Consider the following 22,992-nt stretch of genomic DNA (forward strand, 5'->3'; position numbering starts at 1 on the left):
TTTTTCATGTCGTCGATCATTCTTTTTACTCCATATGTTGTGTACTGCAACTATCAATACACTTTTTATTAGTAAAGTAAGCAATTTTCTAACAATCATTCGAATAGTTTAGTTCTAAATGTACGCTTTTCTCTCTCTTTCTTTTTCTCTCGTCTCCACTCATGTCTCGGACGTAGTGACAATTCCATTCTCACCATAACCTAGCCTTGCATAAAGCAAAGACTATCAACTAAGAACCATTCATTCACATATTACATCTCTTCTATCCCTCTTTTACTAGCTTTGCGACATGGTGACGACTGTGCCGTTCTTGAATGTAACTTCCATACCATCTCCGTCGTCCAAAACTTTTCTCCGACGACCTTACACTGTTTCCCGCCAAAACTCTCACGCCTTCCCTATTCGAGAAGTTTCTTCACCCCTTAACTCCTCTCCTTCCTCGCATTCATCTCGCTTCTGCCGTGAGATATTTGTCAAACCTGAAGTATCATCTCTGACCCGATCGGTTACAGTGAGATCGGTGTTAAGCACGCCTCTCATTTCTCCTAATGATCAATGGGGAATGTGGACTGCACTTTTTGCCACTGGAACTTTCGGTCTCTGGTACGTCAACATTTTGATCAAATTATCTATGATTCTCACATGACAAAATAGATGGGACCTAAAGTATGAACCCATATCAATTGGTGTTGACTAAGGACCTCACGAAATTTAACTTAGTTCTTTGGAAAAGACTGACATCTTTTTTGAAACATTGTAGGTCAGAGAAGACCAAAATTGGAAGTGCGATGAGTGCGGCACTTGTGACCACTTTAATAGGACTTGCAGCTAGCAATTTAGGAATCATCTCTTCAGAAGCTCCTGCTTTCTCTGTAATGATGAACTTCCTGCTCCCCTTAGCTGTTCCTCTGCTTTTATTTAGAGCAGATTTGCGTCGTGTGATCCAGTCTACAGGAAAACTTCTGTTTGCTTTTCTTATCGGATCATGTAGAATATACTCACCTCTTCTCCACTTATATATATGATCATTACTCTGCTTTTTCTAACCACTAATTATGTTATTATAAAAACAGTTGCTACAACGGTTGGTACAGTTTTGGCTTACTATCTGGTACCGATGAAATCGCTTGGTTCTGATAATTGGAAGATAGCAGCTGCCCTTATGGGAAGACATATTGGTGGAGGTAACGAAATAATAAATTTGAATCACATTTTTGTGACAATATAAAGTTAATTTTTATTGTTGTTGTTTATGTGCAGCTGGAAACTACATTGCGATAGCGAAAGCTCTCGATGTTTCGTCTTCAGTAATAGCAGCTGGACTTGCTGCTGATAGCGTAATATGCGCTTTATATTTCATGACATTGTTTGCTTTAGCTTCTAAAATACCAGCTGAATCTTTACCACCACAAACTAGTGGTAAGATGGTGATGATATATACCTAACTTGTGTTTGATTCAGCACTAATCTTATAATCTTGATGTGTTCTCTTTTGTTTTTGCAATGGCAAAGATGGTGTGAAGATGAACGAAGGCAGAGATAAAATCTCTGTGCTACAAATGGGCACAGGAATAGTTGTGTCTTTAGCTATATGCAAAGTTGCAACTGTTTTCACAAAGTATTTCGGTATTTCGGGTGGTAGCTTACCAGCAATTACTGCTATAGTTGTTGTTTTAGCCACTATATTTCCGTCTCAGTTTGACCATCTAGCACCGGCTGGAGAAGCAATGGCTCTAGTTCTCATGCAGGTGAAATGCTATGATTTTTAAGGGATATATTTTCACCATTTTTTCCTTATTATTGATATCAACGACCAATTCAATCTGATGAAAGTAGAATATACGGAAAAAGGTGTTTTTTGCAGTGTTGGGAGCAAGTGGTAACATAAGGAGTGTAATAGATACAGGACCAAGCATATTTATATTTGGTTTGTTACAGATAGTGATACATCTGGGGGTGTTACTGGGAATAGGAAAAGTGATGAAGATAGAGCTAAAGCATTTGCTTCTTGCATCAAACGCTAATGTTGGAGGCCCCACAACTGCTGCTGGAATGGCCACAGAAAAAGGATGGAGCTCTTTGATAGTCCCTGGGATTCTTGTCGGAATATTTGGGATTGCCATTGCTACGTTTTTAGGAATTGCATTTGGAGTCAAAGTCCTTAAGCTCATGTGATGTTTAAGTGGAATCACATGAACTTAAATTTCTGTCACCAATACTATTTGGAATCCTTACAAGTCTTTAGCTCGTTTGCTCTCTATGTCCTCACTAGTTTTGCTATTTTGCTGACTATAAAATTCAAATTCTAAAATGGTTAAAAAAAATATTTGGCATGAATTCCATTTTTTCTACAAATACTGAAATCGTTTCTAAAAGAAGAAAACAAGCAGCTACAAATCTAGAAACCCTCAATCGTCGTGGACACAAAAGTGACATGAAATAAAGAAAAATTATTTTCGCTTTTCTGAAATCATTTCTGAAAAAAGGAAACCAGCAGCTACTAAATCTACAAACCCTCGATCCTCGTGGAAACAAAAGTGAAAAGAAATAAAGAAAATATATTTTCGCTTTTCTTATCGATCCTATGCACACATCTATCCTCCACTTATCTATACAAATCATTAATCTGCTTTTGATAACTTTACTTTTCTATTATATTACATATAAATGGTCGCTGCTACAGGTGGGGAAAAGGGTACCTAAATAGATGGTGCTAAATAGATCAGTGCTAAATATGATTTGAACTCGATTATAATTCAAAAATACTAATTAAATTTTATAAAATATGCTAAAATAAAATTATAATTCAAAAATACTACCTAAACTTTATAAAATGTGCTAAAATCAACATTGACCGCAATGATAGTTAGTCAATCGTTAACTCAACAAAATGACGTCGTCATGTGTATTTAAATAAAACAAAATATATTCTATCTCAAGGGAAACGAATCCGCACATAGCCAATCACTAGATCAAACCAAGTTATCTCTAGCCCAAGTTATATTTTTGAGATACTGGTATAATATGCACTAGATTTTGATCCGCGCTTTTGAAGCGCGGGATATTTTACGATGAAAAATTTCCCTAATAATTTAACAAATATTTTGGTTATTTTTAAAGAGTGTGTATTTAAAATATTTTTGCATTTAAATCAGTATTTTTAAATTCAATCCGATTGTGATTATAACGGTTCATCCGGAGATCTGACAATTCAATTTATGTTTTTAAAATATTCATATTAAAAAATCACTAAAACCCGAGACTAACCGATTGAACTGATGGATGATCGATATGTAATCTAATTGGATTTAAATTGTAATAGTTTCATAATTTGTAATCTTATAATCGAAATTTTAAAGTTCACTATTTTGCAGTCTATGAAATTATGACGTTTCTACAAAATTTTAAAGAGAAAATGATAGATATAAAATAACTAAGATTAATTATTGTATTATTTGGAAACATTGATAGTAGTACAAAAAATATATTGTTTGGAAACATTGATAGTAGTATAAAGAAATAAGTATATTGTTTGGAAACATGGATAGTAGTATAAAGAAAGAAACATTAGTGACTTAATGTATATTTAACTATAAAGTATAAAAGTGTATTTAATTTAAAAACTTACAAAATAAATGTTAGGTCCAACATAATGTTTCTATTTTAATAAGATAGATTATATATATATATATACAACGATAATCTTCTCCCTCAACATCCAGTTTGATTTCAGTTACAATATATGTCTTCTGGGGAAATAGAGTTTTTTTTTAAACTTCGAGTTAAGTAGGAGATTTAAATCTATGTTAAACTATATGTCGGTTTAAGTAGATCCCCAATTACGAATTCATACAGATTATGAACTTTTTTGAACTCATGGAAGCTCAACGAGTGATGAACATGAGATGGGTTAAGCAATTGACAATCCCACACGTGGGAGGGTTAAAGCGGCGTCATTTTCTCTGAGCTTAAGTGAGCTAGATAGTATTTTTAACTATAATTGAATTCAGGTGGTATTTAGCATCCCCTATATATTAAACGAGAAGCATTTTTAAGGCTTTCCTTAAACGATTTTCGTGAGAATGCATGAGAAGGCTCCATTCCACATGTCACTCTGTGAGCGATTTTAAGAAAAACGGATCATTAAATGCTTTGCTTTCTTTCTTTATTTGCTTCAATGACAAGAAACTTAACGATTTTTTTTTCATACTCGAACAGTTTCTCTTGACATTCTTTTTTTCGCAGCTTTTACGTTAAACGCAAAGAAACAACCACAATAACAACATATAGTTTGAATCCCCATCTCAGCAAGGGGATAAAGATCGTACTAAACTAACCTCACGTTCTTGAGAACCTCTTTTCATTGCGGAAAGAGGACGTTAAAAATCTTCAACGAGATTAATGAGTCGTGCTCGGTTCCGTTTCTGCCCGAAGAGATAGTATATGTTTTGACGATTGGTATTAACTGTAAAGTATATGTGGTTAGGGTAGTACGTAGTCTTCCCGAGCAAGCAATATAAGCAACATAATGTGGCCATCTTCGCTTTATCTCATTCTCTTAAGCTATTTTCATGGCTGTCTCTTAGAGTTTTATCAATGAGTCCAACTACACTATCTCTGAGGTGAGGCAACCAATCAGCCTACTCTTGCCCCCTTGATCGCTCGCAATGATGAACCTGAAACAATGAGACACAGTGGTTAGCTTTAAAGTTCCAGTCACGTGGAGAGTCTTGGCTAAAGCCATATGGTATGGAAAGCTAGCTCATGAGAGGGTAAAGCCACCTCAATGTAAATAATGGGCTAATGATTACTTAGTAAGATATGGATTTTGTCTACGACACTGAAGCTATGGAAGCCGAACACTTTAGAGGAAATCATCCAAGATAATGATTTTGAATCCTTGCACAAGCCTTATGACAGCCTTCAAATCTTCTTCTCTCTCAGCTCCATCCCATGGATTGAAACATCAAATGGTTACTTAGCTGGAAAGATCTCTTAGCTCCTGGAAAGATCTCCTAACTCCAGAATCCAGCTGAGCCTTTACATCAAATACCATTTGAGAGATTCGAGTATAACAACAAGTATTCTTTACGCAAACTCTTACACACACATTTGATTGGAGAAGTTCTTTATATTTGTGATAGTGGTGTATTTTACAGAGTATGACATTTGCTTAAAAGGTTTCAATGGAAGTACAGTTTGTGTGTTACGATTTCATGTTTTGTATCACGTAAAATACATGGAAGATATTGACGTACATATAAGACTATACGTCATTAGTCATATATACATATCACCTAATATACGTTACGAGTAATTTTAAGTTATATAGTTATATAGCTATTAAATATACATTTAGAGTGTATGTAAAAACCCACCATTTTAATCTTAATTACCCATTACTGAACTTCCAGGCTTCTAAATTAACATTGCTCAATGCATGCAGTGGCAAAACATATTTAAAGCTATACAGCCGTATATGGAAATGCCATATAAGATCGGGAATGTTTCTGAACTCACATCTACATATAGTACTCTCTTAATGTTAATGCTTGATTGACAAGTTTGTCAATATGTAATAAATATATAATATATCCAAATTCAATGTAGATTCGTTTTTCATAGCATATTTTACTTATTTTAGCTATGTAACTAATATTGTCTTTCCTAATTAACAAATGTACAATTTTCTAACCTAATGTTTTAAGAACTCTATATATATAACCTGCGCCTCTCATAGTCTACATCACAAAACATTACACCCGAACATATCTATCACAGAAATCGATTGCAGCAAATTTTAACCAAGTTTCCGAACTAAAATCTTTCAAATCTATGTGAAGAATTTAGGTGAAGATCATTCGCCTATGGAAGCAATACCCTACACAAGGTGGTGAGACTATTGAATAGGTGTTAGTCGATTACCGTGTAAGTTTCTTTAGAGCAAGCGCACTGATAACATGATAAAATTAATCGTCAAAGAAAATTATGTAAAAGTATTAATATAATAAGGTGCAAAGCTCGAATTTAGAGACCCAACCAATGAAAATGCTCTTATATTATGAACATGATCTAATATCTTATATATGATCGTTGGTGTTTAAAAAACGTTAGTCATACGGTTTTGTTATCTATTGCTAAGTGATAAGATTAATGCGTGCTAAAAAAAGAATTGGTATCTACTAAGGTATTATAATCCCAAAGTTCTACGATGTTTTTTTTGGATCAGTTTTACGAAGTTGTTATCTGATTTTGTTACTGTATTATATTATATAGTTACATAATATCTCCAACATAATCTAATAAGGATTTAGTTAGGTACAAACCAATTTTTTTTTAAATAGACTTAGTTTTAATATGGAACTTAACTTTATTACTCGAAAACTTAATGAAACCGACCAAACCGGTTGCACAACCTTACACAAACTCCTTAGTACACTACAGACAAGTAATCTAACTAGGGCTATTTAATATGGTAAAATGGTTCCTCTTTTAAAACACTATACAATGACTTTGATGAACACTAAATATGGAAGAGTAGAAAAAACATTTTTTTCATGCTTCTGTTTTGTTTTGTTTTTTTTTCTTAAATTTCGAGCTTTAATTTTAATTTTAGATTTGATTATTTTATTTGATAGTAGAAGCGTTTTAATTTTTTGTTCTTTCATCTGAACATATAATATTTTTTAATAAATGATTGTTTTGACAACATGACTCTAAAATTCATATAATATAATCCTAAATTAATTAATAAGGGATTTTGGTATAAAACCAAATAAACCGACACCCGACGGTATATAAAACGAACCGAACCAAAGTAAATATGAATTTAGAATGGTAGTTATATTTTACTAACCGAAAAACCAAAAAATCAAATCGAAACCGAACCGATATCCAGATTGAACACTCATAAATCTAAACAATTATCTCACCCCGCGGTGTGCCGCGGGTGACTACCTAGTTAATCAATATTTGATATGTAAAGTCGAGTACTTGGTCTCACCAATGAATGTCAGTGGTTAATGTAACTAGACAAATGAGTGTCTTATTTTGGGTTCGAATCCCCTATGTAAAAAAATTATCTATTTTTTTAACACAAAACACCGTCTTTTTCTTGAGCTGGCGATTTAAAAAACACGGTCAGTGTAGATTTTGACACATTTTAAAATGTTTAGATAGTATTTTTTAATTATAATTCAATTCAGGTGGTTTTTAGCACTGATCAATTACTCGGCTCGTATTTGGCACGATTGAAATTGTAGAGGTCGAAATAGACTCTTTTCCCGCTAGGGGTGAGCACAATTCTACATGCTACTTTATCGATATTTGATACGTAAAGTCGAGTACTTGGTCTGACCAAATTAAGGGGAGTGTATTGAAACAAGAGTTTCAATAGATTTTCAGATTTTTTTAAAATCCCCTGTTATTCAATTGATAATTTAAAAAAAAAATCCAAATCAAGTGTTATTCAATATGGAATTTGGAAAAAGTATTTGAAAATCACTTGAAACCCCCTCTTATTCAATTAACAATTTGCAAAAACTAAATCAAATCCACTGATTATTTAACTGCAAACAACATTTACGATGAAACTTCTGTAATAAGGATTTTAGAAGAGTTGACATTATTTTTTAGTTAAAAAGAGTTCTTATAGAATAACATCTTTAGAGCTGGCATTTGAAGAGACTTACAAAAGATAGTGCCGTACCTTGAAACAAGAACCGAGAGACGTGTCTTCTTGCTCGGAGGGAAAAAACATCAGCGTTTAAAGACCTGATCTCGACTACTTCCGTCTCTCCGTAGGAAACCCGTCTTTAAGTTGTAAATAAAAGCTGTCAGTGTCGAACTCGTAGCATCACTTGGTCGACGATATGTCTCTGTGAGCACGAACCTGTCGGTGTGACGCTGCTTGAAGGAGTCTATTCTCCTGATTCTGCCTTTACGATAACATCTTTGATCTAAATATTCTCCACAAATCCATTCTACTTTAAAACCATAAAAGCCAAAGCTCGCATGCCACCATGAAACTTCTGCAGAGTCACGTCTCAGCCCAACTCCCAACTTCAAGTCTTCAAAAGTATATAAATATAAGCTGATCATTGTTTTGCATGATCGAGGTCAATAATACATACATATTTGCTCGATTCATCCCTCATCACTGATTTAAAAGTCAGAGATTTGATGAATATACAAACTTAAGAACTAGAATCTGCATATTCACAAATAGCCGAACGGCCAATCAAAACAAAAGTCTTGCAACACAAACTCTTCACTGCAATTTTTAGCAAAAAGAAAAGAAAAAAAAAACTCTTCACTGCATTCAGATTACCGCTTTTTCTATAGTTATCTGAATCCCATAAATTATGATGAACAGAAGTACAAGAGTATGGATGACTTAAGGTGGGGCTATAATATGAAGCGGTTCCAAAATGTCTTGTTGCTTGACTTTTCTACTTGAACTCTTTTTATGACTCACATCTACAAAGCCAATAAGAGCTGAAACATATTGATAATGTTCAATATCGTATGATGCATTTTTTTTGGTTTATGTTCTTGTTCTTGTCTCAGATAAAGACACTAGAAACACTCCTATCCTCTTGGAACCAGCCTTTTCTTCAGCTTCTTGATACTCTTCAATCATATGAAGAAGATCTTTAACGGCACGAACAGAGATTAGCGCATCAAGATCTTCTCTTTATTTTTGTAATATATATATTAAAAAGCTCCAGCGTCTGAACAAACCCTTCTCTTAATTAACAATTTCAGATTCGGTGTGTTCTTAATGCCCATGAACATATGTCATCATCAAGCTCTGAGAGAGTACACGGAAATGGTTATTGAAAATCAGACCGGAACCCACAAGGGAAGTTCTAGAATGAAGATGTGCTGGAAATTTCAGATTAGGAAAATTAGGAAAGAGTCACCTAAAACAACTCTAAAATTTCTAGAAAATACCTACCAAATCACATATAGATTTCTATTTTTAACTTTTAAAATTCTACTAAAACCTCCTAAATAACTTCAAAATCACCTTAAACTCACCAAAATTAAAACACTCTAAAATCTCCTAAAATTCTTAATTCAATCAGTGGCGGACGCAAGACAACGGCTACGGGGGCACGTGCCCATAACTGTTTTTATAATTTTCTTTCCTTGATACTATAAAGTTTATCAAATGTTTCTGCTCTAAAATTAATCATAATGGAAAAAAAATCACTGTGCCCCCAACTAATTAGCTTCCTACATCCGCCACTGAATTCAATACACCCCCCTAAGTATCAATTAGTCTATTTAAATTATATGCAAATACAAAACACATATCAAGTATCTATATATATAATAGCAAACTTTTTTTTGGTGATTGATGATGTCATCAGTTTTTTATATGAAAAAAAAAACTTTAAATCCAACAGTCAGATTTGTTCCTTATTTTGATTTTACAGACATAAAATTCCCTCGCTCTTATGTCATCAACATCTTTCCCGAATCGTTTTATTCTTAAACAGCACAACCTTTAGATTACACCTCTCTAATCAATACTTCCTCCGTTCCTAAATATAAGATGTTATAGGTAAAACACGTTTATTAAAAAAATCATTTTTTATCTAAAATATATTATCAAAGTTATAAATTAAAAATTATCTGACCAATTACAAAATAGAACTATTAAATTTGATTGGTTACACAGTTTTTGATAAAGTTAAAATTACCTAGAAATATGAGAACATCTTATATATTGGAACAAAAAAATTATTCTAAACATCTTATATTCAGGAACACCTCTCCTGCTTCTTAATTTGATGTATGATAGTCAATCAGCAGCCGTCTCTTGTTGGGACACCTCTGATTCTAAACGTCCCGAGAGGACATTTCATGCAATGAGCAGACGTAAGGGATTTATGGGCACGTTTCGGGACGAGCAAACTTACAATTTGACTCCAGAGGACGTAGAATTTTTATGCTTCTCTATCCAAAAATTTGAAATAAGCAAGCAGATAATTTCTATGCTTCTCTATACAATTTCTCAGATTTTTTTCTCACCCGAACTCTTTCTGAAACCCGAAAACATGTCAGATAATTTTTGAATCCAAACCAAATTGTTTTGGCTTAGTGGTAAAGGACTAACAGCTGTGAGTACCGTCTTAGGTTCGAGTTTTTTTGGCCATCCACACTGTTTTAAATGACAAAAATACGCAGAGTGTGGTGGATCTCATGGTATTAGTTTTTGGATCTAAAAAACTTTTGAGATCCAGAACACGACCGACAACATTAAAACCAGAAAACAATGGAGGTACGGAGAACAATTTCTCCTTATGATTTGACTGTTGTAGACAATCCTGGTGCACTGATTTTACATGATCTTCTCAAAGGATCAAACTATGATGAATCTATATGTGGTATGAAAAATCTATGAATTATTAAAAAGTGCAGCTTCTCGATGGACCCATCACTCGCCCGGAGGAAGGATCTCTCAACTTGGAAGACTTGTGGGTGATTTAAGCTTGGCTGGTCTCATGGATCAAGATGACCATGGAAAACAGAACTCATATCGAACAACGAAAGGCTGAATAAGCATGCTGCAAGAAAATATGACTCATGATTGAGGCCTACTATATGACAAGTGGAATTACATTTAAGACAACATGACATTTAGTCAAAAAAAAAAAACATGACATAATACAAGCAATTGCGTGCGGCGAGCGCGTGTGCAAATACGGTAAATGTTAATGTGATTTGTTGGTTATTTGAGGTTTGTAACCTGAAAGTAGGCTGGGCGTTCGGGTACCCATTCGGGTTTCGGTTCAGTCCATTCGGGTTTTGGGTTTTCGGGATCAAAAATTTCAGCCCCATTCGGATATTTCTAAATTTCGGTTCGGGTTTGGTTCGGATCTTTGCGGGTTCGGTTCGGGTTCGGATAACCCATTTAAAATGTTTTTAAATTTTCAAAATTCATTATATACTTTAAATTTTCAAAATCTATAAGAAAGATAATATATTACATATAAATTTTCATAACATATATATCAAAATACCTTAATTTAACATATAAATTAGTTTTCTTTGAATATTTGGATAAAGAATCAATAGATATTTAACTATTTTGATGTTTTCAGTATACTTTAGCTATTTTAAACATTTACTTTTGACTATTTGCATATATTTTCCTAGTATTTTGGAAAACTTAAAGGTATCTTATATATTTTTAATATTTTTAATATACATTATATATAAAAATAATGTATATATTTAAGTATATAAATTTATTTCGGATACATTCGGGTACCCAAAATATTTTGGTTCGGATCGGGTTCGGTTTCGGTTCTTTAAATACCGAAATTTTGAACCCGTTCGGATATTTAATCAATTTCAGTTCGGGTTCGGTGCTACTTTTTCGGATCGGGTTCGGTTTGGATTTTCGGGTTCGGATTTTTTGCCCAGCCCTACCTGAAAGGGTGTGATATTCTGATTTATTGGATTAATAGGTCAACTTTAAAGGATTCTTGGATTTTTTTTCAAAATATTTTGCATGAAATTTTCTTTTATTAAAGGTTGAAGGAAAGTTCGATTTCGTTGGATATTCCATAATGAAGAAAATGGAGTAATTTAAAAACTAAAGATAAATCTGACTTTGATCAAGACAAGTAACTTGAATTCAAAGGAATTGATTATAGAAAAAAACTTGAGTTGGAAGAGAAGATTAACCGAAGATAAGGAAATGAGATCCTTTGTGTGTGTGTTTCAAAAAAAAAAGAGATCCTTTGTGTTCTTCATTCTTAATTGTCGTAAAAGATAGATGCCATGAGTCTCTTTTTCACAAACACCATGAGATCGATTTGCTGAGATACATATAGCCGTGTTCTTTCTGTAGATGCTGCCGCAGCGTGCGCGTCTAAAAAATACACTTTAATTTTGTTGCTTTATGCATAAGACATCGGATAAAAAGGCGCGCCTGTGTTAATAATAATTGACACAGCGGCAGTTTCCGAGCAATAACTGATCGCTTAAAATTCCAGCGTACATTCCGGTGACTATTTTCACTGTTGGACGACACTTTTTAAGCGCACACCATCTTCCACGTCGTTTAATCTATTGTCGCTCGTTGGTAGACGCAGCGTCCATTCTCCGAACAGGACTACACAACTATGAACATATGTAATTTGTTTGATACATTTGTAGTTCACAATCTTCTATTACATCTTTTTATTTTGAGAGCATAGACCCTAAAGTTTTCGATATCAATGTGACAAAAAATATATGTTTTAGTCCAATTATTCCATTACCAGAATCGACACTAAAAATAACCAGAATTGAAAAGAGATTGGCGGGTTGGAGAGGAAGCTAATGATGTTGAGTTTTGGTTAGATTCGACTTGGTTAAATCAAAACCAAATTTTGATTTCAGGGTCGGTTCGAGTCAATATGATCAGAGAGAAAAGTTGACGCACTATGTATGATGATGTGATGTCAACAACAAGTCCACTTATTAGTAACGAACGAACCTCTCTCTCACTCGTCAATTTCTATCGTAAAAGCAGACGCAGACGCAGACGCGATGAGCTTGCCGTTTCTGAACGCGACAGGGATCTCGTTGCCGTCGTCGTCGGGATCAATTCGGCGGAGATCGCACATTGTTTCACGACAGGATCTTCCTGAATTATCGTCTAAAGCAGTCGTCTCTTCCCCCAGGCTTAGCTTCTCTCGTAACGACAGGTTTCTCTCGCCGGAGGTATCGTCTCCGCTCCGATCGGTGACCGTGAGATCGCAATTGAATACGCCTCTCATTTCAGGTAACGATGAGTGGGGGACTTGGACTGCTCTCTTCGCCACTGGTGCTTTCGGTCTCTGGTGCGCGCGCGCGCCTTCACACCTTTCCATTGAATTAAATATATTTTTTTAAAAATAATTTATCTGCATAATGGAAGTAATGTAAAGGTCGGAGAAGACGAAGGTGGGAAGTGCGGTGAGTGGGGCGTTGGTGAGCACACTGATCGGTCTTGCAGCTAGTAACCTTGGGATCATTTCTTCAGACGCTCCTGCTTTTGCTGTTGTCTTGAACTTCCTCCTCCCATTAGCTGTTCCTCTCTTGCTCTTCCGAGCTGATCTCCGCCGCGTCGTTCAGTCCACTGGAAAGCTTCTCTTGGCTTTCTTGATTGGATCAAGTAAGAAACTACAATTCTTGTTACTTTTTTTGTTGGTACCAAAAGCCTCTTAATTAAATCATTTGCTGTTTCATAAACAGTTGCAACAACTGTGGGTACAGCTCTGGCCTACTACCTAGTGCCAATGAGAGCACTTGGTAATGATAGTTGGAAGATTGCAGCTGCTCTCATGGGGAGGCATATCGGTGGAGGTAACTTAACTTCTTCCATTTCTATCTTCTTGTTTCTCCATGATGATACTGATTTTTTATTCTTGTTTTTTCTCCAGCCGTCAACTATGTTGCCATAGCGAATGCTCTCGGAGTTTCACCATCAGTATTAGCGGCTGGACTCGCTGCTGATAATGTTATTTGCGCTGTTTATTTCACGTCTTTGTTTGCTATAGGCTCCAAAATACCTGCCGAAACCTTGCCTCCACCAACTAGTGGTAAGTTTGAATGTTGCAGTGAAGAATGGATCATTTCCATGTCACTGTTCTTCTGTTACATTCCTTTGGATTCTCACTTGTACAGATGCAGATGCAAGCAAGGATTCTGAATCTACAAACAAAATCCCTGTGCTACTGATAGCTACTGGAATTGCTGTGTCCTTAGCTATATGCAAGGCAGGGGCTTTGCTAACAAAGCATTTTGGGATTTCGGGTGGTAGCTTGCCAGCTATAACCGCCGTGGTTGTTGTTCTAGCGACAGTCTTTCCTTCACAGTTTGGTCGTCTTGCTCCATCTGGAGAAGCCATGGCTCTAATTCTTATGCAGGTGTCAGAGAGAATCTTTACACACTTCATTTTCAAGAAACAGCACAAGGTTTCTGAAAAAATTATTATATCAAACTACTTTTTTTTTTCTTTCAGGTGTTCTTCACTGTGATAGGTGCGAGCGGAAACATATGGACTGTGATAAACACGGCACCGAGCATATTCTTGTTTGCATTGGTCCAAATTGGGACACATCTCGCTGTGATATTGGGCATAGGGAAGCTGCTCAACATCGAGCTAAGGTTGCTGCTTTTGGCATCAAATGCTAACGTCGGTGGACCCACCACTGCAGCTGGAATGGCGACTGCAAAGGGATGGAACTCGTTGATCGTTCCAGGGATTCTTGCTGGAATATTCGGTATCGCCATTGCAACTTTCATAGGCATTGCATTTGGTGTGAAGGTCCTCAAGTTCATGTGAAGATGACTAAGTTTATGAATTGGACTCTCTGCTTTTCTTATCCAAGCTCGGTTATGTTGATTTTGGTTGCAAGATAAAAAAACCAATAAAACTCGGAGTATTTGCGTTACATTGCATTTTTCACTAATATGCCAAACTGGGATGTTAGAATCCTGATGGTTGTTGTAGACTGACTCGGTTATCTTTGTAGCATAAAATAATGCTGTCATATTGCCAGGCTTATCTTGAGATTTAGAGAATAATAAACATTTTGTCCAAAATAAAATAAAAATAAAAAATAATAATAAACATTTTAATCTTTTTTTTACAATTTAAAATCTATATACATCTATTAAAAGTTGTTGGACCTATTAATTAGGTTTAACCTATTATATACAACTACTTCTTTTTTTTTTTTTTTTTTTTTGGGCAACATATACAACTACTTCTAATAGACTTAATCTATTATATACAACCAAATAAGCTTGAGTTTTTAAAGGGACCAGAAAATCTGAACCGGAACTGCTCTAAAAGTATTTGTTCCAAAACCAAATAAAAAATTTATAAGTATCTAGTTAGGTTCAAAATTAAAATACTCGAAAGAACCGGAACCGAAAAAAACATCTGAAAAGAAATGATCCGGATAGATCCGACCTGATAAGAACCGATTCATAAAGACCTAAATATATAAATATCCAAAATTATGATTTCATTCGTTCTATTTTATATATCTTAGTTTATAATTTAGTTGAAATGTATCATTAGCAATCTTCATTATTATTTTGTAGTATTTTAAGTAATATGAAACTTTAAATGTCAAATTTAGAGTCAAAGTACATCTTTATTCTCAATCCTCACGATTACAAGTGTGTCCACACTCAGAAAATACATTTTTTTGTAGAATAAAATCTCTCGCGTTTTATTTCTTCAAAATTAAAAATACTCCGGGAACGGGTAGTTACATCATGCCCATTATATCTATATCATCCTCCTACATTAAATCAAGCATGTGTTTACGAGATCAAGTTTTAAAATAAAGAGGGGGTCATATCCTGTTAAACATATATTGATGAAACCTCTAATATTTCCTACAAAAATTTGATAAAACCAGATCAGATGAATTTTTAGTGTACGTATTCATGAAGACATTGTTAAGGTTTCCTTTTAAAAATGCAAAAGATCAACCTATTTAATTTGCAGATGTCTGATAAGCAATATCATGAATACATAGAAATTCATTGGTTATGTTAAAACTAACATGACTTTTGAGCATCAAGATATTTACATAGATGCACTGTTATCCTGTTACATAAAGATCAAAACATAGGTATACACTAATTTATATATTATCTTATTCATTTCATACTACAATTTTTTTATGTTTGTTAATTATCCTAAATGAATCCCTATAATTGAATCCTTAAACCAGTATTTAGTGATAAATCCCTAAATCGGATTATTAAGAGTTACTAGATCCGATGTCCGCGCTACGCGCGGAAAATGGTTGATGTTCAATTGACACTATTGAATTTTATTTTATTATATATGAATATTGTGTATTAAACAATGGGATCATTTAGGTTCAAATACTTTTCAAAACAATCTAACAATGTAGTTTTTTGAAATCTAAATAAATCTAAGTACGAAGTTCTGTGGGAATGAAAAACTAAAGGAGAAAGAGACCAAGTATCAGAAGAACATTAAACTAAGGAGTCATAAATGATGCAAGAAAGAGACCAAGTATCTGAAGAACAGAAGCTGTAGTGTTTCATATACGTAATTGTGGCAAATTTCCTAAATTGTAAATTTCTGTATATCTTTATAATTTTGGTAATTAGTTTCAGATAATGATGTGTTATGAGTTTTTTTTTTTTAAAATGTTCGTTTTTGCTTACTTATTACTAAGTATTCTGTAATATATATCTTAAAAGGTACATATATGTATTGATAATTTTTATCAAAAAAAAAAATATGTATTGATAATTACTTTTTTATCAAGTAATTTTGAAAGTATATATTTTCTAAATCATAAATGTATTTAATGTCAAAGTCGATAAAACTTAATGTCAAAGTCGATAAAACAAATGTGACTGGCAATGGTGGAAAGAAACATTTTTAATTAAGGAGTTATGATAACATAATATGGTTTATGTTAAGGAGTAAAACTTTTTTTTTGAAAGTATATATTTTTTAAATCATAAATGTATTAAATCTAGAATTCGATAAATCAAACGTAACTGGCAATGGTAGAAAGAAACATTTTTTATCTAAGGATGAATGATAACATAATCCGGATAATGTTAAAGAGAAAAACTTCAGCTTAGAAATCTGTGTCACGGCATGTGGGACAACTTAGGTTATGGTAAAACCACTCGACGATGCATATACGATGATATATGTGGTTGCATCTCAGTGAGTTTACAATCCCCGTCCCATTGAATCTGCCATGGCAGGTAGAGCACACTTTCTCAGCATCCTCCATAATGGGTTCTCTCACTGATGCTCGTAGGTTGATCAAAGCTTCGTCGAGGTCTTTCCTGTTGGTTTCTCTAGGATTAAAATCTCTTATAGATAGAACAGCGTGGACATGTGTGCCTAGATATAGAAATCAAACATAAGAAGCCGATAACAATAATTCGTATAGAAATAAAAACCACATTATCTGAAAAATTAGTTATGAGTTTACGAAATAAATACTACTTGTTATTTATTAAAATATGATTTTCTTTTTTTCTTGTTAAAAGCTTAACTGATTTTCTTTTATTAACTAATTTATCCTTTATATATTAAAATTGGATGTGTCACTAAATCATTTCTTGTGATTTTCTGGAGTTGGATGACCGACCATAAGAAACCTGTGAGATTATTATTTTTCTTTTTCATTTTTGTTAGTAGAAAAAAAACTTGTAAAATAATTCAATATTTTTGTTCAATTTTAATATGTTTTAGTGGATTATTTTATGTTTTACTAAATTTAGTTTTACAGTAGATTAATGTAAATTTTTTGTTTGAATTAAAAATGTATAATTAATTATAATATTATTTATGTAATATTAAATAATTAATTAATATATTTGACCAAGATAATAAAATATACATGTTTGATATAACTTTTTATATTTATTATATTTGAAAATAAAGTAAACCATGTTTTTATATAAAGGATTTTTATTTTTGAAATAAATGTCACTGATTAGTTGGCAAAAAATGTTACAGATTAATTTTCGTAATATAACTTTTAAATTTTATTTTCTTAAAATTCATTGTTTTGATTATCAATTTACTAAATTTTACGATAGAATATTGTTAAAATTTATTTGAGTTAAATGTATTATTAATTATAGTATTATTTATGTAATATTAGATATTTTATTGATATATTTCACAAAAATAATAAAATTAATATTCATGTATTGCTTGAATTTTTTGTATTCATTATAATGGAAAAGCACATAAACTATGTTATCTGAGTAAAGAACTTTGATTTTCAAAATAAATTTTATTGATTCATTTTCCTAATAAATTTTTTCTAATTTTTTTGAAAATCACTGTTTTGATTATAAGTTAATTTGTGGATGCTCTTTTCTATCATTTTGTTAAATTTTATGGTAAATTTTCTAATTTTTGTTTGCTTGATCGTTTAGTTATGGTACATGAAAAAATAAAAATGTACATTACTTTTGTTCTTATTTTTTTGTGAAAATTTTATTTTCTTCTCTAACTACATAATATTGTGAATTATATTATGTGTTTTAGTTAAGTTATTTTTGCAAATACACTGATTATAAATTTTATTTAGTTGACTTCGTGCAATAATTATGAAATTAATATTTTTGTGCAATAAGGTACTTCCATGTGAATCCATCTTCAAGCATTCACGTTGCAGGATTGTATCTGTCCTTGATCTTTAGAATCCCTTCAACAGCCTGTAGAGTAAGGCGTTTAGTTTGATTCCTCCGAAGTATCCAATGGATATAACCAAGAGAATGACAAAGACAAATGCTTCACCTCAAAGTATTCAAGTTTTTGGGAGTGATGTCCTAGGCTTGTACGACGTAGAACTTGGCTTCTATTTGTTCATTACAAAAAAAAATCAGGAGGTTATACCTGATTTTGACAGGAAGTAAAACTGATTTTTCTACGACTTCTCAAAATCCAATTTCTTCGTGCTGAACTGCTGATCGAGGACAATCACTCTGGTCCCAAGATGATTACTAATTTCTTTTAGTTATAGATAATATTATTATTTTAATTAGAAAAACACATCAATAGTGAACCAGAGGTTAGTGGTGGCCATTGCTTCGTGTCCATGTATGTGATGATAATTCTGTTGTATGATTAATATAATGCGGCATTCTTGCTTTATGAAATGTATTATGCTGATCATCTGGTTTAGAGAGAATCAAGATCATAACTTCAGTTTCAATTTTCTTTCTACCTCAAAACATAATCATCTTAAAAAAGAAAAGAGTTTTTAAGCCTTTTATTATTATGTACACCTATTTCCTGAACGGTAACAGTTTCAATTTCTTTCACTGTTTTCTCTCGAGAATCCACAACTCTACTCAGCAAAAGAGTGTTCATTCAATTAATCTGTTGGAAGCGGCTCAACTTTCTCAGCCTTACCATCTTTCTTAGGGATTATCAGACCGTACCCTCCTTCTCTTCTCTTGTACTATGTTTATCTCACCTGCCAGACCAAAAAAAAGGGGTAAATGTTCCTTGCATTTCATGCAATCAAGCATATGTATGCATACCGGTTTCTTCATTCTGGAAGCCGTAGAAATCGTGAGCTACTAACTCCAGCTGCTCCACTGCCTCGGAGACGGTCAATGGTGGCATTTCAAAGTACTTGGTACGCACAATCTGTCGGAAAAAAACCATGAGAAACAAATTATCAAAGAATCTAAAAATTTATAAAAACGCACTATGAAGTAAGCCTTTTAACAACAACTTTGCATATTAAGAACATAAAGACCAAGAGAATGCTGGAGATTCAGAAGTTTCGCCACATCTTCACATTAAGTGAGACTTCTCTGTATGATTGAACTTTCTCTGCTGCATGTCTCGATGGTCTTCTTCCCACAGATGTTCTTGGCTTGTTCTTTGATTCTCTTTCATGGTCCCCCTGAGACACTGTTGATGGTAACAGATCACACTCTGTCACTATATCTTTATTTATTGACTCCATTGGTGTCTGAAGCTGTCTGACATTTACCCTTTGTTGATTGCATTCTAGTCGACACTCTGGCGAGAACACCACAAAGATAACACTCACATTACATCACTGAGACTCTAAAACTTGTAGGAAGTTCAACTGCTACTAACAAACTGTTGTGGGCAAGATCCCAAACTGGCCGGCTGGTTGATCTAGAGAGAGAGAGTGGGCGGCTGGATGGTTTGAGAAAGATGGTGCTGATCTTGTACCTGAAACAAAGAGGGATTTTTATAAGTTTTCTTATGAGTTAAAATGAAGAACAGAAAGTAAACTAATAAGAAAACTAAGAACAGAAGCAAATATGATTTTTATGGGATTTTCAGATGCAGAATAAATGATATGCAAACAGAAACAAAATGAAATAAAAATCAAGAGTAAGGATAGAGAGATGGAGGATGGATTCAAGTTGCTGGACTGAAGTCTCTCTCAACAAGAACAGTGGATGGAGATGGATAGATGTGGGATTTGCTTGCTGGACTGAAGTCTCTCTCAAGACAAATCAATGGATGAGGATGGAGTGTAAATCGCCACAAACTTTGATGGAAGAAAGTTTGATAAGATCTTGAAATGCTCTCTGGCTGCTTCTCACAAACTAGAAAGACTTAAGGGTTTTTGTTTTGCTTCAGCAAATAAAATTTCATGAAAGACTAAGTGCCAAAATCGGCCACCAACAAGAGTTATATAGGGAACTCCCTAATGGACTCAAAAACATAAAAGGCTTAAGCAAGAAATAAAAATAAAACAAGGCCAACAATTGCCCAAGTCTTTGAACCGAAAATAAATTAAAATAGAAGGTAAACCGGCTTGGTAGAGATTGCCTTGACCAGAGCTAATAACATGCTTGCATGCTGCCTCATTAAAACCTTACCAAGAAAAACCCAATTGGGACAAAAACTTGGTGAGGAAAAAGAGTACAGCACATGTTACTCACTCTGATGGCTGGCTGAATCTCTTAACCGGAAATAGGCTGGTTGGATGGATTGAGAGTTTATTCTGAACCGAGATTGAATGTGGAGAGGATGAGGCCGGTTCGGTTATGGACGATGGAAGAGAACTGAATTGGACCGGGCTGATCTTGAACTTCTATGGAGCCGGTTGGGTCTTCAATCTTCAAACCAGACATCTCTTGAATCAATAGCTGTTTGAGACCTTGATCAATCAGTTCTTGAACCGCCTTGGTGAACTCATTCCTTAACCCTGCTGAACCTGATCTTGTAGTCGGACCCTTATGCACTTGGGGAACCTCAGCTTGAGTGACCACAACACAAACCTGCGTTTCCCGTTTGTATTAGATGTGTCATGTCCGCTTTCAGATGGTTCTAAAGCTTCAGATCTTGATCCTTCGCTTACTAAGCTTCTCAAATATTATCCTTTGCATTATTTTTAGTGATATTCATACAGGTTATTATTTGTAAATAGGAAGTTAAGCTAACAAACTTCTCCTCTTGGTCGTCTCCCTGACTTCGCCTCTCTCAAGAAAGCTTTTACATGGTTCAGCTTCTTTGGGCCTTAACCAAGCAGACCGTCTTCTCAAAGAGAGCCTGCTCGAAACGGAGAGTGTCAGTCTGATACGCTATTATCCATTCAGAGTTTATAAAAAAACTCTAAATAACCTTGCTATTTCTTTAGTTACTTTAGTTTCCGTTTGTTGAGTTTCTTGAACAGCAAACCTGGTAGATTTCCTTTGTACGGATAGCCTGTCAGAAAACAACCAGACAAAGGAATTAAAACCCAAATAAGATATTCTTGTTGCCATTGTTTTGGAAGATTTTAAAAATGTAATTCCCGGGACTGAATATAAGAACCTCTTGCTATGCAGACTGTCTTTTACGGGGTTAGCTGCAACAAACTTCTTGTTGATAATATTGTCAACAGTTTGGTTTTCCCCTTGAGAGACAACCCCCTTTTCAACGTCATCTTCAGTCTGACAGGTCACTTCGGGGATAACAGTAGTATCTATGACTCTAGAAACTTTCCTACAAACGAAACAATACCAATTCACGATTTACTTGACTGCCAAAAGTTTTCACAGAAAGCACATATTAAACATGAAGCAGACCTGGAACTTCTGCTGTTTGCGCTCTCTTTAACCTGTATTGGCTTAACGATAGAGCTTTCTGAAGCTAAAAATGAAACGATATGGGTAAGTACACAAAAAGGATTTCTGAAGCTGAAAAAGAAAAAAAACAGTTTACATTTTATCCTTGACGCTTGCTTTCTCTTAAACACACAAAGCTTAAACTCAATAATCTGGTGCGATGAATCTTTGAATCGCCGTACCCTGATCAGGACGAAAGCAAAGACTGTTAGTATTATCATCGAGAAAAAAAATTATAACGGATTTAAAATCAAGAACAAACATAGCTGAATATACCTGCTCATCAATCATAAGCATTTCAAGACCAATAAGGTTCTTCGTGAGGACGTTACGCGCTTCCCAAAAATGAATCAATCGAAACCTTAGCTGGGTTTCCTGTGGACCGAACTTAACATCTCTAAAGAACACCAGTTGAGCATTTTTTGCGGAGGGGACACCGGTTCCACTCCTACCTTTGATTGGCACATCGGAACACACAACGGACTTGCCGTTTCGTTTCTCGGTAACAGAAGAGACAGAGACAGAGTTGGCTGAAGAGACACCAGATTCAACAGTAGGTTTGATCGGGCCGGCGGAAGCTGCTTTCTTCGACATATGGTCGCCGGAAACAGGGCTTTTGTTGTCGGGATTCATGATCTGAGTTCCTTTTTTCGATGATGGAAAGGGAGATTAAGAAGTTGTGAAAAATCAGAGTGGTATAAATAAGCTTTGAGGGAGAAAGGCGAAAAGAATCCATAGATTAAAGCTCCGAAGGATTGATTGCCAAGGATTGATTGCAAAGGATTGATTGCAGAGTGATGGCGTCGTGTGTCGTTTGATCATCTCTCGTTAACAAAAGCGTAAACGACGAAGAAGGTGAGTTGATCTGACATGGCAAAAAATCAGCTTCCTATTGGTCTGAATTAATCTGCTTACGTGGACGCCTTCTCCTTTGATTATATTACCCTTTTAGTATAGTATAGATATGACAATATTGATAGTTCCCGATTCTGAAAATTATTTTCAGATAACAAAACAGATCTAAAAGTCAAAACCTCTCTGACACGGTTCCCAATGCAAAACCAATGGCTCATTCCTGGTCGCGTTTCCGGCCTGAAACTGCCGTCTGCTGCGGCTGATGATCCCTCCCCTCCGCCTCCAGCCCCCCCCCCCCTGATCCCCCTTGACCCCTCTTCTCCTCTTTCGCCCACCAATTTCCCTCCTCTAAACTCCCCCTCAACTACTCCCGCTGCCTCCACTGTCCCTGCTACTTCTCGTAAAGGGTCAAAGAAATCAATCAAAACTGCTGTTCTCCCTGAAATTCCAGCTGGTAACCCTAAACCCTGCTCAACCACTACCATTGCAGCTCTCTGTTGTGGTGGCTCA

At 34.6% G+C, this 22,992-nt stretch overlaps 2 protein-coding genes and 1 pseudogene across 3 annotated transcripts; 2 read left to right on the forward strand and 1 right to left on the reverse strand.

The window, feature by feature from the left end:
* Positions 1-204: 204 nt before the first annotated feature.
* On the forward strand, positions 205-2,318 carry LOC108836233 (uncharacterized). Its single transcript, XM_056993645.1, has 6 exons — positions 205-603; positions 761-987; positions 1,074-1,184; positions 1,261-1,419; positions 1,513-1,748; positions 1,852-2,318. Exons 1-6 carry the CDS (start codon positions 290-292, stop codon positions 2,173-2,175), a joined length of 1,371 nt encoding a protein of 456 aa, XP_056849625.1. The 5' UTR covers positions 205-289; the 3' UTR covers positions 2,176-2,318.
* A 10,152-nt stretch (positions 2,319-12,470) lies between these two features.
* Positions 12,471-14,552, forward strand: LOC130499397 (uncharacterized). Of its 2 annotated transcripts, none has more exons than XM_056993397.1 (6): positions 12,471-12,845; positions 12,933-13,159; positions 13,240-13,350; positions 13,428-13,586; positions 13,672-13,913; positions 14,009-14,552. In XM_056993397.1, the coding sequence occupies exons 1-6, from the start codon at positions 12,553-12,555 to the stop codon at positions 14,330-14,332; spliced, it is 1,356 nt and encodes a 451-aa protein (XP_056849377.1). In that variant the 5' UTR covers positions 12,471-12,552; the 3' UTR covers positions 14,333-14,552. The 2 variants fall into 2 exon arrangements, with proteins under 2 accessions (XP_056849377.1, XP_056849378.1); XM_056993398.1 differs by having other exon boundaries at positions 13,678-13,913.
* Positions 14,553-19,307: 4,755 nt separating this feature from the next.
* On the reverse strand, positions 19,308-22,260 carry LOC108824742 (SHUGOSHIN 2-like; annotated as a pseudogene).
* Positions 22,261-22,992: the final 732 nt, after the last annotated feature.

This window comes from Raphanus sativus, chromosome 9 (assembly GCF_000801105.2).
Source record: "Raphanus sativus cultivar WK10039 chromosome 9, ASM80110v3, whole genome shotgun sequence".
Classification (NCBI taxonomy): domain Eukaryota; kingdom Viridiplantae; phylum Streptophyta; class Magnoliopsida; order Brassicales; family Brassicaceae; genus Raphanus; species Raphanus sativus.